Genomic DNA, 15,350 nt, shown 5'->3' on the forward strand with positions numbered 1-15,350 from the left:
AAACTGTAGTTTCCATAGTTTCCCCACAGCAGCAGACGCACATTCATGACGTCCGCTGGCGCATCATAAACACGTCGGATAGTGCAGTCGGATTCTCTAAAGTACCGCAGTCTCTTCTCCTAAGTCCTTTTGAATTCTCCTATCCACTATCCCTTAACCCCGTGACGTTTCACTCAGAGGTCTAGGGATAGACGCTAGGAGCTGATTTTTGTATTATCCGACCGCAACCTAGTACTAGGAGTAGAGGGCAGCTATTGCACAGCTCCCGGGGAGCAATGGGGGAAGGGGCTTGCCCGGTGCCTTGCTCAAGGGCGGCAAGGCAGGAGGTGAACTGGGACCTCTCCAAGTAGCAGTCCACACTCCATTTTTAGGCCTGGTCGGGGACTTGAACCGGCAACCCTACGGCTCACAGTCCAATCCCCTACTGACTGAGCCACTGCCGGACTTGGTCATTGAAATCAGACCCTAGTCTTTTCTAGGAGTTTTTGTAGACTGCACTTCCTATTTACATTTTGTCAGTAGAAAATATCTTACCAACATTGTTTTGGGTTTTCTTCTGTCTTGGAATAAACTCGATATTCAAGTGATTGGACAACTGTTTGATCAAGTGATATTGCAGATGTTCCTTATTTTTTGTAACCAACTCTTCCTGCTGTCTTTACTGCATTGCAAGACATTCATGTAAGAGATAACTTTGTGTCTTCCCCTACAGAACTTCCTTGAAAACAAGCCGCTTGACAAGACAAAAAAAGATCCTAACCGGATGTCAGTGGAGAGGATATATCAGAAGAAGACCCAGTTGGAGCACATTTTGCTTCGACCGGACTCCTACATCGGCTCTGTGGAGCCTGTCACTCAAGTAAGAGGTCGCACAGAAATGTCTGTCTTTTGAAATGGATGACTTCTCTAAATAAACCTTGTCTTGATTCCGAGTCCCTGGGTAAATGTAACAGGAGCTGATGTGAGGATAGACTTTTTAAGATATTTTTTGAAGACAATTTGTGCTCACTGCAGGATGTTTTTTGGAAGGACAAAGCATTCATGGTTCACATTATACAAATGCATGCGTGATCTTTGTAGTGACTATTTGACTTCCTTCTTTAGCAATTGTGGGTGTATGATGAGGTGCTGGGACTGAACTCCCGCGATGTGACATTTGTGCCTGGGCTTTACAAGATTTTCGACGAGATCCTTGGTGAGTAAAAAGCCATTAAATCTTTAGATGGAGTACAACGTCAATTATCATTAGCAACGCATGTATAAGCATGTTTTTCCCCCCAATTATTTCTCCAGTGAACGCAGCTGACAACAAGCAGAGGGACAAGAATATGAACTGTATCAAGATCAACATTGATGTGTGAGTAATATATATGATATTGAACAACCATTGTCAAATAGCACTGCTCATATCCAGCTATATTGCCTTCATTGGTATCACTAAAGAACATGATCAAATGTTTATGTATGTTTTTCCTTTTTATAGTGAAAACAACACCATCAGTGTGTGGAACAATGGGAAGGGTATTCCTGTGGTGCAGCACAAGGTGGAGAAGGTCTTTGTGCCGGCTCTCATCTTTGGACAGCTCCTCACCTCCAGTAACTATGATGACGACGAGAAGAAAGTCACTGGTGAGATATATTCTGAAGACTTGATTGTTTTGATTCAAGTGCACAATAAAACGTTGATTAGTGTATTTAAAGAAAAATGCAGAGTTTGATCAACCTGGGTTTAATGTCTCTAGTTGTGGCTAGTGTTGTCACGATACCAACATTTTGGTTTCGATACCGATTAGGGTTGCCAGAAACTGACCATGATCAAAATTGATTATTCGGCAGCCCCGGCGAATAATTAACGATTATTCGACCGACCCCCCCCAAAAACTCAGACAAAAGGAATTCCGTTGTTTTCTTTACTGGAACATGTTTAACAGTTATTAGCATATATATATTTATTAGGGCTGTCAAGTTAACGCGTTAATAACGCGTTAACGCAAAAAAAAATTAACGCCACTAATTATTTTAACGCGATTAACGCATGTGTATTTTTTTTCCTCCGCCGCCCCGTAGTTTCAGAGCGCATCGAGTTTAAAATACCGTCTACCAGCTGATGCTGACAGCCCCGCTCCTGCTGCCCGCTTGTGGCAGACCACACTTCCACGCTCACCGGCAGGCACCGACTGGCCATCGGGAGGACCGGGAGGGAGGGTGTGTGTGTGTGTGTGTGTGTGTGTGTGTGTGTGTGTGTGTGTGTGTGTGTGTGTGTGTGTGTGTGTGGTGTGTGTGTGTGTGTGTGTGTGTGTGTGTGTGTGTGTGTGTGTGTGTGTGTGTGGCCCGAGCGAGAGAGAGACCTTACGTGCATTACCGTACCGCAGTGTGAACGCGGCTATTGTTGTTGTTAGCATCTGGTGCTAGCTAGCTGCGCTAACGGATATAAGGAGCTGTTTAAATGAAAACAGAGGAGCGCTCCATCCACACAACTGCACCGAGCACTTGACTTGATGCAGGAAGCAGACAGCGGGACATTGTACGAGAAGTCAGCACACTCATGATTGCAGCAACATGATTGCAGCGTCCAGGCAGCTCCCGTTCGAGCATATGCCTTGAGTTGCACATAGCTCCAACGATCACACACACACACACACACACACACACACACACACACACACACACACACACACACACACACACACACACACACACACACACACACACACACACACACACACACACACACACACACACACACACACACACACACCATTTGTATTGTATGAGAGGTACCAGGTTGTTGTGTTTAATATTCATGAGAATATTTGTCATTGTTCAAATGATAATAAACATTAGCATAAAGCATATTTGTCCACTCATATGTTGATAAGAGTATTAAAAACTTGAAAAATATTCCTCTAAGGTACATTTAGAACAGATAAAAAATGTGCGATTAATTTGCGATTAATCGCGATTAACTATGGACAATCATGCGATTAATCGCGATTAAATATTTTAATCGACTGACAGCCCTAATATTTATATATATTTTGGTTGAAACTAAGCCAGAAAAAAAAAAAACATAAATAATAAAAATATATATAAATAAAATCGATTTTAAAAAATAATATTCGATTATGGAGACTGTAACGAATATTCGAATAATCACTGGCATCCCTAATACCGAAACCAAGTCAAGAATTGCGATTCCGATTATTTTTCGATACTTTTCTAAAAAAAAAAGGGAAACGGTCTTAAATGTAATTATTGTGCTTTATTTCACACCATAACCATAACACAAACTTTTAAACAATGAGAACAATAAACAAAATAAATGACAATAATTCGTATTAAATAAAATGAAGCATCATCTCAAACAACTTTTTTGCTTTATAAAATATAATTTTTTTTACATTTTATTAACATAAATAAATAAATAATTATTGACAAAATGTATATTGCAGATGTTAGCCACATTGGTAAGTTAGCTAAAAAGATAGCCATATTAGACAGTTATCATTGCCATTAATTGCCTCGTCAAACTACGAAAACGTTCGTTTGTCACAAAATAAATTACACTTGTTTGACTTAGATTGAGGGCATGGGCTTGAGCATGATGTAATTATGTTATCTATCACATTCGCTAACCTGTCTGTCTTTAAATTCTTTAAACAGCTCTGGATTCCGGTCGGCGGGTGCTTAGCCAAGTCTGATGTGTTGGCTCTCTTGGTTTGCAGGGATCTAAAACATGTCTCACAGACGGGCCTCGTGGTGTCCGTAGGCTTGCCCTCACTGTCAGAGATATCGCTCAAATACTAACAAATTTCGCTTCTGGCGTCTTTTTTGTCAACAAGCCGAGGCGCAGCGGCAGTTGTACTCCCACTTGCAGCCATGCTTCTCGTTTTCTCACATGCTCTGGCAGCTAACGCGTGGCCGCGTGCACGAGAGAGGGGAGGGACTTAGAACGTGCTTGAGAGGGGAGGGACTGCAGGCACGGCTGCAGTGCAGGGAGTGGAAGCAGAGCGCTGAACACACACAGCTCTTATTAAAACGGCGCTTTCTCACCGGAGTACTTTTTCCCGTCATTCTTAAAGTACCGATACTAATGAAACGAAGGAATCGTACCGTTTTTAACGGCAGGGTATCGCGGTACCTTTCAAGTATCGGTACACCGTACCGGTACACATTTCTGTACACCTCAAACAGAAATGTAATTTTAATGCCACATGTATGGTGACGTAAAATCAAGCTACATCTTTTTTTTTGTCCTAACCCACATCTTCATACCAATTATATGTCTTTAGGTGGACGCAATGGATATGGTGCTAAGCTTTGCAACATCTTTAGCACCAAGTTCACGGTGGAGACTGCCTGTAAAGAGTCAAAGAAGAATTTCAAGCAGGTATGGGGCATGCTGACCACCTTTTACAGTTGTGTAATCGCTAACTGTAAAGGAAAATGTTTACATGATGCTAATGCTTCCCACAGACTTGGTATGACAACATGAGCAGGACAGGGGATTCTAAAATCACACCCTTTGGGGGAGATGAGTTCACTTGCATCACCTTCACGCCAGACCTGTCCAAGTTTAAAATGAGCGCCCTGGACAAAGACACGGTGGCTCTGATGACCAGGAGGGCATACGACATCGCTGGAGCCTCCAAAGGTGTCCGTGTGGTCCTCAACGGCAAGAAGATCCCAGTAAGTTACCGTGCTAGTTACTTTGAAGCTCAATCCATAGCACAAAATGTTCCGTTTAATAATGAGAAAAGTACATCATACAATAACTATTTAAGTGATTATTGTATAACCCTTTAGGGATTATTTAGGAATATAGGAATATTTAGGAATTTTTGATCTTGTGATCAAAACTTTCTTTGACTTCAGCTTACAGGCTTCCGTAGCTACGTGGACATGTATCTGAAGGACAAGCTGGACGAGGTTGGCAATCCCCTCACCGTGGTCCACGAAATCGTCAACGACCGCTGGGAGGTCTGCCTCACCATGAGTGAGAAAGGTTTCCAGCAAGTCAGCTTCACCAACAGCATTGCCACCACCAAGGTAACGTCACAGAATATTTAATTGTGCATTTATTGTACAAGTATCTATGTAACAGAGTGATTGATGAAGTGTGAGTTGTGAATCCAATATTACAATTGTTTGAAGTAGTTCAGTGATGTATTCAGATACTCTTTGAACACAAGTTAAGTATTGGGAAAAAAAACCCTGCAAATTGTTTAACCAACTTAAAAATACAATGTGGAGAAATGCTGTACAGCCTGCACCCGAAGAAACCCCAAGCATTTACATTTTTAAGGATCTTAAAAAGATAGTTGTATTTCTAAATATTGATTTAATCATAAATGGTTGATTTTCTTATTCTTGTTTAAATGTAATGCATAACACCAATACATGTTTAACACTATAATGTATCCAACACATTTTTATCAGGGACGCTCAAATCACTACTTGTGATTCCCCGGGACTTACTACATTGAAAAATCAACTTCACTTTTGATCATTTATCATCTTGATTAGTTAGCCCTGATTAAATGGGCATTTGAAGGCTGACTGAACCAGTAGACCTGGCTCTTTGGCAGCAAAGTACATGTTTGGCTTCTCTCCCAGTCCACTTTGTGTCACTAGGATTCAGATTGATGTAATTTATTCTGAAAATGGGATCTTGTGTTTGTCCTTTGGACCTCAGGGAGGGAGGCACGTCGACTATGTGGCTGACCAGGTGGTCGCCAAGCTCATTGATGTGGTGAAGAAGAAGAATAAAGCCGGGGTGGCCGTCAAGCCTTTCCAGGTAAAGTTGTTGGAGCAGTAATAAAAAACAATAGAGTAGAAAATATTAGAAATATTCTCTGATACTGAATTTACCCTACTTCTCTCCATTCAGGTGAAGAACCACATTTGGCTGTTTGTCAATTGCCTGATTGAGAACCCCACCTTTGACTCTCAGACCAAAGAGAACATGACACTGCAGCAGAAGACCTTTGGATCCGTCTGTCCTCTCAGTGCACACTTCATTAAAGAGGTGCCAATGAAGAACCACTGACATTGCATTCTTACTCAGACAAGTGTAATCATTCCAAAATCACAATTTCCTCTTCATCTTCTGTTATCCACAGGCCACATCCTGTGGGATTGTGGAGAGTATCATGAACTGGGTGAAGTTCAAGGCTCAGAATCAGCTCAACAAGAAATGCTCGAGTGTTAAACACACCAAAATCAAAGGGGTGCCTAAACTGGACGACGCCAACGACGCAGGTATTTTATAGCTCACAAATCTGGGAGGGATTAAACCCTCTTTAATGGTCACACATGCAGAGCACTCAGTGAAATGTGTTCTCTGCATTTAACCCATCCTAGTACCAGGAGTCTAGTACTAGGAGCAGTGGGCAGCTATTGTACAGCGCCCGGGGAGCAATGGGAATGGGGGGGTGTCCGGTGCCTTGCTCAAGGGCACCACGGCAGGGCAGGAGGTGAACTGGGACCTCTCAGAGTAGCAGTCCACACTCCATATTTAGGTCTGGTCGGTGACTTGAACCGGCGACCCTACGGCTCACAGTCCAAGCCCACGATATATTGTGCAGCCCTACTGTTTACTACTACCACTGGAATCTTATACAAAAAGTATAACTAATATAATATTATTGTACCCTTAACTTTACCTGAATCTGTGCAGACCAGCCTGGTTTTAACAGAATAAATAGATATGCCAAGAAAAGGCTGTTCAGTATGGAAATGTTGATTTTGAATGTCCACGTTATGAATGAAGCTTTAATCTATCGGTTACTTCCTAACAACTGAGCTGCCCTCATCCTGCAGTAACCATGTTGTCTTGCAGGTGGGAAGAACTCCATCGGTTGCACGCTGATCCTCACTGAGGGAGACTCGGCCAAGACGTTGGCTGTGGCCGGGCTTGGGGTTGTCGGCAGGGACCGATATGGCGTCTTCCCTCTCAGAGGAAAAATGCTCAACGTCCGGGAGGCCACGCTCAAACAGGTACACCCACCATCATTCTGCTCATGACATGCCATGTCGTTTTGAAGATGGGGCTGCACGATTTGGAGGAACAAAAATAATTGCAATTATTTTTCTTAAAAGGATCTTTACCAACCTGTCTCCTTTTTTTGAGTCTAGAATATGATTTGTTGGCCAGGATACCTTAGCGCAGCAGGGGTGTCAAACTCAATTTCATCTCGGGCCACATCAGCATTATGCTTGCACTCAAAGGGCCGGTTGTAACTTTCAATCTCAATCTTTATTTATCTATATTTAAAACCACCTCAGTTGACCAAAGTGCTGTGCAGGGAACAAATATAAAACAACACAGTAGGAGTAAAATAATCATTAAAAACTAAATAAAGAGCACAATAACTAGAAACATATAAAAACTAGGGCTGTCAGTCAATTAAAAATAGTTAATCGCGATTAATCGCACTTTTTTTATGTTCTAAATATTCCTTAGAGGGATATTTTTCAGGTTTTGAATACTCTTATCAACATATGAGTGGACAAATATGATTTATACAAATGTTTGTTTATTATCATTTGACAAATATTCTCATGAATATTAAACACAACAACCTCTGAACATTACAAATATTCACCTCAATTCAACCTGGAACCTCTCTCATACAATACAATAATACTGTGGGTGTGTCGCCGAAATGCCGCTCCTCTGTTTTCATAACTGTCAAAGTAGGGGTGGGCGATATTGAAAAGTATAATATCACAATATTTTTCAAGCAGTATCATGATAGACGATATTTATCACGATATTTTTTCATGTCGGTTATTATGGTTATTTTTCAAGTTACTTAACAGTACAACCACCTACAACAGACCAAAATACCATTTCAAGCTGGTTTTAATTCTGCAATGAATCCCTGAATGAACAATTCAACAGGAATTTTGATATGGCTTCCTCAGTGTTCAAGTAGGTAGGCCTACACAACAAACGTTAACACTGGTTTCTTCACCAAGTAAAGTGCACTTCTTGCTAAATAAAATAAAATATTCAAGGCACAGTATAAAAATTCACTTTCTGTTTTAGGTAGCACAAGCAGTGATGTAACATCAATAAATATGAAAAGGAGAGTAAAACATAACTAAGTAAAACATCAATGAGGAAAAGTCAGTGCCAAACAATTAAAATGTAAACTTTAGACTTGAAGTGCAATCCTGTTTGAATGACAGGAGTAAACACAGCTGACAGCCGCGGTGAAACTCCAGCGGTTAGGGTGAGAATATTCGCATTGCGTCCGTTGTGAGCAGTTCAGAAACCACTGTTCTGATGCTTTTAAAGCAACTTCGAGATGTTAACAGTATCTGATGCCCCGCCCCCCTCGCAAGCAGGCGGAGGAGAGAGATCTCTCGTCTGGACTGGAAAGATCGAAAATACTAAAAATAATCGCATTTTGCAGTCTTTTTGCATATTGGAAACGGAGTTGGCGACACTAAAACTGCAATATAATTTTTGTGTAGCAATAACACATATATTTTTGACATGTCTCCAGTACCGATAAAAAGACCGATAACGTCGGAGCTTAACGGTACCACGGTCTTTAATAAGAGGGTGTCCGCGGGGTCTTAAAAAGTATTAAAAGTTGATAAATCAATTTAGCGAAAATTAAGGCTATTAAAAAGTATTAAACGGCATTTTCCAAGGTATTAAGAAGGTCCACAGCAACGACAACATGAAACACCCTTTAATTTACTGAAACAACATGTCGGGAAACCCCCCCAAGGCGCCCCATGCTTAGGGTGCCATAAAATGCTGCTTCTTATTTTAAGTTTCGTTGCCTTGCTCCGCTCTGTGGGGGGGGGAGGGGGGGTTTATCTGCTGAGTGGACTAGCTGAGAGATATACAGCAGGAGAACACGCCGTCCACCGCGGAGAATAAACAGAAGGACAACCATGCTCCGGGGTCTTCTTCGCTGCTTTTGGTGTATTTTGTGGTGGCAGTAGCGCCACTTACAGGCCTGGCATATGTACTACATCGTTTCCAGCGGTCGAGTGTGAACGGACGCGTTAATGAATCGAATGCGTGTGAACGGAAGACTTTTTTGCATTTGCGTTTTACTGTATGCGTCCTCGTGGGGCCGGGGTCTAAGCCAAACTATATCCGGTCACAGAGATCTGCTATTTTAAAGTAAGGTCAACACATATCGACCCTAAATATAGTCTATATTAAGAACGAGAAAAGTCTTAACATATATATATATCGTTTTTTGTAAACATATGACAAATGTGTGAGGGGGATGACGTCAGAGCATCGTCCTATGTGCCGGGCTTAGCCCCGGACAGCCCCAGCCCAATTTAACCCCTGGGTATTTGTGAGGGAGCTCCTATATGGCATGACCCCGCTGAAGCTCATGAAGTTTAATATATGTCATAGTTCAAAGTTTTGTCAATTGTTTTGCTTATTGGTCAAATACTGGTTTCTAATGGTTTCTGATGGTTTTACTGGAATGAAAGAGCACAGAGTACAGAAGCAACAAAGCAGCATACTGCATTAACCCTGACCTTCACAGAGAGGTTGCAGTTCATGTGGAGAGGAGGCTTCAGTAGTCTGTCTGCACTCTGTTTAGTTGTGCTATCTTACAATCAATATAGTAAATGTGAGGTAGAAGTGTCGCCAATGTAACCGGTTAGAACTCGAAGTTGCGATGAGGTCTTAAAATGTATGGAAATTGTCTTAAAAAAGGTCTTAAAAGGTATTAAATTTGACTTCAGGATTCCTGCATATACCCTGCTTTAATACCGGGGCTCGGTACCCATCCCTAATTTTAACACATTAATAACATTTTGACTATTGGTGCAGCCCTAGTGAATGTTTAATGTATGAATCTGTATGTTGTGTTTACCTTCCTTTTTTTGGTTTTCCTCCTCAGATCATGGAGAACAATGAGATCAACAGCGTCATTAAGATCCTCGGCCTTCAGTACAAGAAGAACTACAGCGACCCAGAATCCCTCAAGACTCTGCGCTATGGCAAGATCATGATCATGACAGATCAGGTTTGTATTCATTTTTTTAATCCTGTTGCTTTTCACCGTTTCAATTTAGATACAGTGCCAAGCTCAAATGGTATTCATCTTCAGCTCTACTGGTCACATGAATGACTCTACTGTGTTGCTTTGGCAGGATCAAGATGGCTCCCACATCAAGGGCCTTTTGATCAACTTCATCCACCATAACTGGCCGTCTCTGCTGCGCCACAACTTCCTGGAAGAGTTCATCACCCCCATCATCAAGGTGCATAGTCTCACTCTAAAACGCACGATATTTAGGCGGAGTTATTTAATTTATTATGGAAACTAGCAAGAAGATTTCAGGACAAAGCATACAATGTCAAAGCAAACGTCATTTCTAGGCCCTGAGAGGTCTCTACTTTTTCTCTTGTCTCCCTGAATTTAAAACAACACTGCCATCTGGTGTCAAAACCACAGAATCTGTCATGTTCAATCCTTATTTGATTATTTCTTTGTCAAAGACATTTGACCATTTTAACGACAAGAAGAAGAATAAGAGATATGTTTGTGGATTTATTTTATTTCCCCCTTTTCAGGTGTCGCACAAGAAGGAGCACATCTCTTTCTACAGTATCCCTGAGTACAATGCATGGAAGGACACGCAGACCAACCTCAAATCTTGGAGAACAAAATACTACAAAGGTTTGTTATAAAACACCTGGTTGGTAGTTCAGAAACCCAAGTAAGCAACCCTTCATACCTGGGAAATGTCTCGGATATAGCCTTGTGTTTTTTCATAATCTAACCTTTTTTTGCCCTTTGTCCCTCCAGGTTTGGGTACCAGCACATCGCAGGAAGCCAAGGAGTACTTCTCGGATATGCAGAAACATCGCATCCCGTTCAAGTACGGCGGACCTGCAGACGATGAAGCTATCACCCTTGTAAGATGCCACCCGGCAAATATAAACTTATCCACAGTAGAATAGACGTATATCCACAATGATACACGATAGAACATATTCTGGATAAATTAAGATGTTCTATAAAAGACTAACATACTGCAGCAACAGAAATATAGACCTATACGACAGTAGCAAAAAAGAGAGGTGTGTGACGTCGTTTCAAGTGACTTGAATTTTGAATTGAGCCGTCCCTTATAGAAACTATCTCTTTACGTATTGGTGATGGGAATTCCGGCTCTTTTTAGTGAGCCGGATCATTTGGCTCGGCTCACTAAGAAGAGCCGGCTCCTAAACGGCTCTTCATGTTACCACAGTTTACCACGGAGCCTCAGTAGCGCCGCTGCGAGGCTCCGGCGCTCGCAGTTCACGCGCGTGCTCCACTAGCACCCCCGCCAAGGCTCGCCGGCGGCGCTCGCAGTTCACGCGCGTGCTCCACTAGCACCCCCGCCAAGGCTCGCCGGCAGTACACTTTCCGTCACAGGAACACGCTTTGCTGGCGGCGAAAAGAATCCCTCCATACTCCTTTGCCCCTCCAACAGAGGGATGGATGCCCTTGTCCTTTTCGTTATTTCAAGGGATAAAAACTCGGACCTTCTCTCTAATTATTTCTTTTTTTGGACGACAAGACGCCCCCTGGCGGAAACGCTGGTGTAGAGCATTTGCAATTTGATTTATTTATCAGTTGGAGTGGTAATAACCGTTCTTTTCCCTTTTTTCTTTTCCAGGCCTTTAGCAAGAAGAAAATTGAGGAGAGGAAAGTGTGGCTGACCAACTTCATGTTGGACCGGCGCCAGCGCAGAGCTCACAACCTGCCTGAGGTACTGTCCCAAAATTCATTGAACTTGATTGGAAATGATCCCATTTTTCTATCAAATTTCTACAACCTTTTTATTGTTTTTTTTCACAGGACTTCCTGTACGGTCAGAACACTAAGTCCCTCTCTTACAACGACTTTGTCAACAAGGAGCTGGTGCTGTTCTCCAACTCTGACAATGAGAGGTCCCTCCCGTGCCTGGTGGACGGTGCGTGAACCGCCATCACGAGAACATTCTGTAAATCTTAAGACAAGCTGTGAGAGGGGTTTAATGTGTGTTTCCATTTGCGTGTCAGGTCTGAAACCCGGCCAGAGGAAGGTGCTGTTCTGCTGCTTCAAGAGGAACGACAAGCGTGAGGTGAAGGTGGCGCAGCTGGCCGGATCGGTGGCTGAGATGTCAGCCTATCACCATGGAGAGGTGAGATTAAACTACACTTGATATGTTTATTTCCCACATATGCCTACAACAATCATCATTTCTTCTCACTTTCCATGAAGCTTTCTCTATTTGTCCTTCCAGTTTCTGGATTAGCCTGTTAATTTCATGTCACTCTACTGCTTATTATTATGTTGTTAAAACAATATTTTCCCCTTTTTTAAAAGACATAATCTTTTAAAAGAATTGATCTATTGAGCTTTGTATGTCTATTGCGTTCAAATTTCTCATTGACCATATGATGACACTTTGTTGTAATATTATATTTGTTTTGCATTGCAGCAGCTCCATTTGCTCCAAATATTAAAACAAGTTACAAGTAAAGAGACATTTAACACAACATTTCAATCACTGAAAACAATATGTATACTTAACCAGATTTATGGTTTCTGGTTGAATACATGTTATTAATTTGCAGTGAAATAAAGGCACCTCCTAATAGCAAATTAATATTGTACCAACTTGTGGAGCTATGTTAAGCATTTTGCATAATATTGTTGATTTACTTTCCATTTTTCAGGTCTCTCTGATGATGACCATTGTTGGGTTGGCTCAGAACTTTGTGGGAAGCAACAACTTGAACATGCTGCAGCCGATGGGTCAGTTTGGAACCAGGTTGCACGGAGGCAAGGACTCTGCCAGCCCTCGATACATCTTCACCATGCTCAGGTCAGCATCCTCGCTACAAACTACAAAATGTCATTTGAGAATATGGAGTTTTTCAGTTTGCCTACATCTTTGAATTTCTGAGATGTAGGCAAACTCAGTTTCTCAGATGTTTTGTACTGTTTTTGCTATTGTTTTTGGCAACTTTTGTTTAAATATTCTTTCCGTTTGTTACAAAAAGAGCCAGCTTGTAACAAATTCAATATACCGAAAAAGAAAACTCAAAGATTCTCCCCCCCTCTCGGTCCTTTCAGCCCTCTGACTCGCCTCATCTTCCCAAATATGGACGACAACCTTCTCAAGTACAACATTGACGACAACCAGCGCGTAGAGCCGGATTGGTACATTCCCATCATCCCCATGGTGCTGGTGAACGGCGCCGAGGGCATCGGCACCGGTTGGGCCAGCAAGATCCCCAACTTCGACGTCCGAGAGATCGTCAACAACATCCGCCGTATGATTGCTGGAGAAGAGCCTCAGCCCATGGTGAGGAAGCACAAATGACTTCCTGAACATTACTGTCTTATATGATCAAATCTGAGGACACCAGATGTCATTTATCATCATATATTCATTGTATAAAGTTTCTGATTCTGATGATATGGGTGCTTTTTTTCTCCCATAGCTTCCAAACTACAAAGGCTTCAAAGGCACAATCGACAACGTGGTGGACAACTCGTACTTCGTCAGTGGAGAGGTGGCCATCATCGACTCCACCACCATCGAGATCTCTGAACTTCCTATCAAAGCATGGACTCAGGTTAGTCCAAAAAGCTTTGTCCTTTCTGTCAGGAGTGTGTTCAGGATGTTCAGTCATGTGCATTGATGCTGTTCAGTGGTAATATAATTTGCCCTTGAACAATTTGTTCAAGGGCAAATTATATTGCTCCAATTCAAAGTGACATGTTGTACTTTTTTCCTGCTTTCATTTGACAGATTAAGGCACTAGTTACTTTTTTCTAATTATAATTTCCGAATAAAAACATCAACGTTTAAAATGTTAAAATTTTGTTTTGTTCTATATGAGATTAACCATCATTTAACCATCATTTTTTTATAAACCTTTAAGAGCTTTTCTAATTATTTGAATAACTTACACGTTTTTTTTTTAAGGATGTTTATTTAAAATATTTTAGAATTTTCTAAAAGTGTTCTGCATTGGTATTACATTTAACAACATTTAGCTTATGATACTTTGTCATGAGTAACATTTTCAATTGAGGACTTTTCCTGAAGTAAAGTATCTGAATACTTTTATCACCACTTGCTAGGGCTGTGCAATTAATCGATTAAACTCGATTACCATTTTGGCTTGCAACGATTACGAAAACAACGTAATCGAAATTAAACGATTATTTTTAATTCATTTTTTTATATATATATTTTTTAATTCATTTATTGTGTTTTCAGTTTAATTATACTTAGAGTACAGGTTAATCAACTGATAAAACATACTGTGCACATATTTTTTTTTAACAAATGGATGTTTTCAAATAAATCGTGATTGACACTTGGGTTTTGCAATAGAAACTCAAATGAAACTTTTTGAGACCACTTTGTGATTTCCCGGCCTTCTGTGTTGTGTAGAGCTACAAGGAGAACGTTCTGGAGCCCATGATGAACGGCACAGAGAAAGTCCCTCCTCTGATCACTGACTACAAGGAGTACCACACCGACACCACCGTGCGCTTTCTGGTCAAGATGGCCCCCGAGAAGCTGATTGAAGCCGAGGCTGCCGGCCTCCACAAAGTCTTCAAGCTCCAGACCAGCCTCACCTGCAATTCTATGGTAAGATTTACACACACAAGGATGTATAGACTCTTTCTTCTACTTGCCCGGACCCCCACTGACACTTGCCTTCAGCCGCTCTATAGACTAGGGCTGTGCAATTAATTGTATTTTAATCTCGATTACGATTTTGGCTTGCAACGATTATGAAAACGACGTAATCGAAATAAAAAGATTATTTTGCTGCATTTGCTTTCGCAATGATGCTCTCAATTTGTCTTGCGTTATACATCCTGCCCGTCAACTTTCACTAACCTCGTCAAGCCGGAGCCTCCTAGTTACTTCCGGTTTCCAGATAAGGGGTTACCAAAATAAGAGTACTGTGTGTAGCAGTATAATTTAACAATACAGGTTGTGTGACACATTAGTAGGTTGTGGAAGTGCGCTCAAATATTTGTTGATCCTCTTTATTGGTATTTATTATTTTGATATTATTTATTTAAATGTATAATTTAATTTTTGTATTGGTTTTTCAGTTGAATTATACTTAAGGTTCAGGGTATTCAACTGTTAAAAACATACTGTTCAAATAGGCTCTTTGCATTACATTAATGCACACGATGCAAACAATATCTTGTTTTTATTTATTTCATATAAGTATTGCCAGTTCTGCACAACCCTCCGAATAATCTGTACACAAGCTACCTCTCCTTGTATCTGCGCAGCTTTCTACTTTTCATAACAATACTGCACATATTTTGTCATAGTAT

The 15,350-nt window shown here is 41.3% G+C and overlaps 1 protein-coding gene across 2 annotated transcripts in view; it reads left to right on the top strand.

Annotated features, from left to right (window-relative positions):
* Positions 1 to 677: 677 nt before the first annotated feature.
* The window catches only part of top2a (DNA topoisomerase II alpha), a 33,122-nt gene continuing 18,449 nt past the window's right edge, over positions 678 to 15,350 (top strand). Inside the window, exons 1-22 of one of the 2 annotated variants that reach the window (XM_034106759.2) lie at positions 678 to 859; positions 1,105 to 1,195; positions 1,294 to 1,357; positions 1,484 to 1,629; positions 4,293 to 4,390; positions 4,477 to 4,689; positions 4,876 to 5,049; positions 5,696 to 5,797; positions 5,891 to 6,028; positions 6,123 to 6,261; positions 6,842 to 6,999; positions 9,894 to 10,019; positions 10,147 to 10,257; positions 10,571 to 10,676; positions 10,806 to 10,915; positions 11,662 to 11,754; positions 11,844 to 11,958; positions 12,047 to 12,168; positions 12,707 to 12,855; positions 13,107 to 13,338; positions 13,478 to 13,612; positions 14,440 to 14,640. In XM_034106759.2, coding sequence (XP_033962650.1) covers positions 764 to 859; positions 1,105 to 1,195; positions 1,294 to 1,357; positions 1,484 to 1,629; positions 4,293 to 4,390; positions 4,477 to 4,689; positions 4,876 to 5,049; positions 5,696 to 5,797; positions 5,891 to 6,028; positions 6,123 to 6,261; positions 6,842 to 6,999; positions 9,894 to 10,019; positions 10,147 to 10,257; positions 10,571 to 10,676; positions 10,806 to 10,915; positions 11,662 to 11,754; positions 11,844 to 11,958; positions 12,047 to 12,168; positions 12,707 to 12,855; positions 13,107 to 13,338; positions 13,478 to 13,612; positions 14,440 to 14,640 — 2,919 coding nt within the window. In that variant the 5' untranslated portion in view covers positions 678 to 763. The remainder of the gene's footprint in view (positions 860 to 1,104; positions 1,196 to 1,293; positions 1,358 to 1,483; positions 1,630 to 4,292; positions 4,391 to 4,476; positions 4,690 to 4,875; positions 5,050 to 5,695; positions 5,798 to 5,890; positions 6,029 to 6,122; positions 6,262 to 6,841; positions 7,000 to 9,893; positions 10,020 to 10,146; positions 10,258 to 10,570; positions 10,677 to 10,805; positions 10,916 to 11,661; positions 11,755 to 11,843; positions 11,959 to 12,046; positions 12,169 to 12,706; positions 12,856 to 13,106; positions 13,339 to 13,477; positions 13,613 to 14,439; positions 14,641 to 15,350) is intronic. The other variant, XM_034106758.2, reaches the window with a different exon arrangement.

The sequence above is a fragment of the Pseudochaenichthys georgianus genome, chromosome 19 (genome assembly GCF_902827115.2).
Source record: "Pseudochaenichthys georgianus chromosome 19, fPseGeo1.2, whole genome shotgun sequence".
Lineage (NCBI taxonomy): Eukaryota > Metazoa > Chordata > Actinopteri > Perciformes > Channichthyidae > Pseudochaenichthys > Pseudochaenichthys georgianus.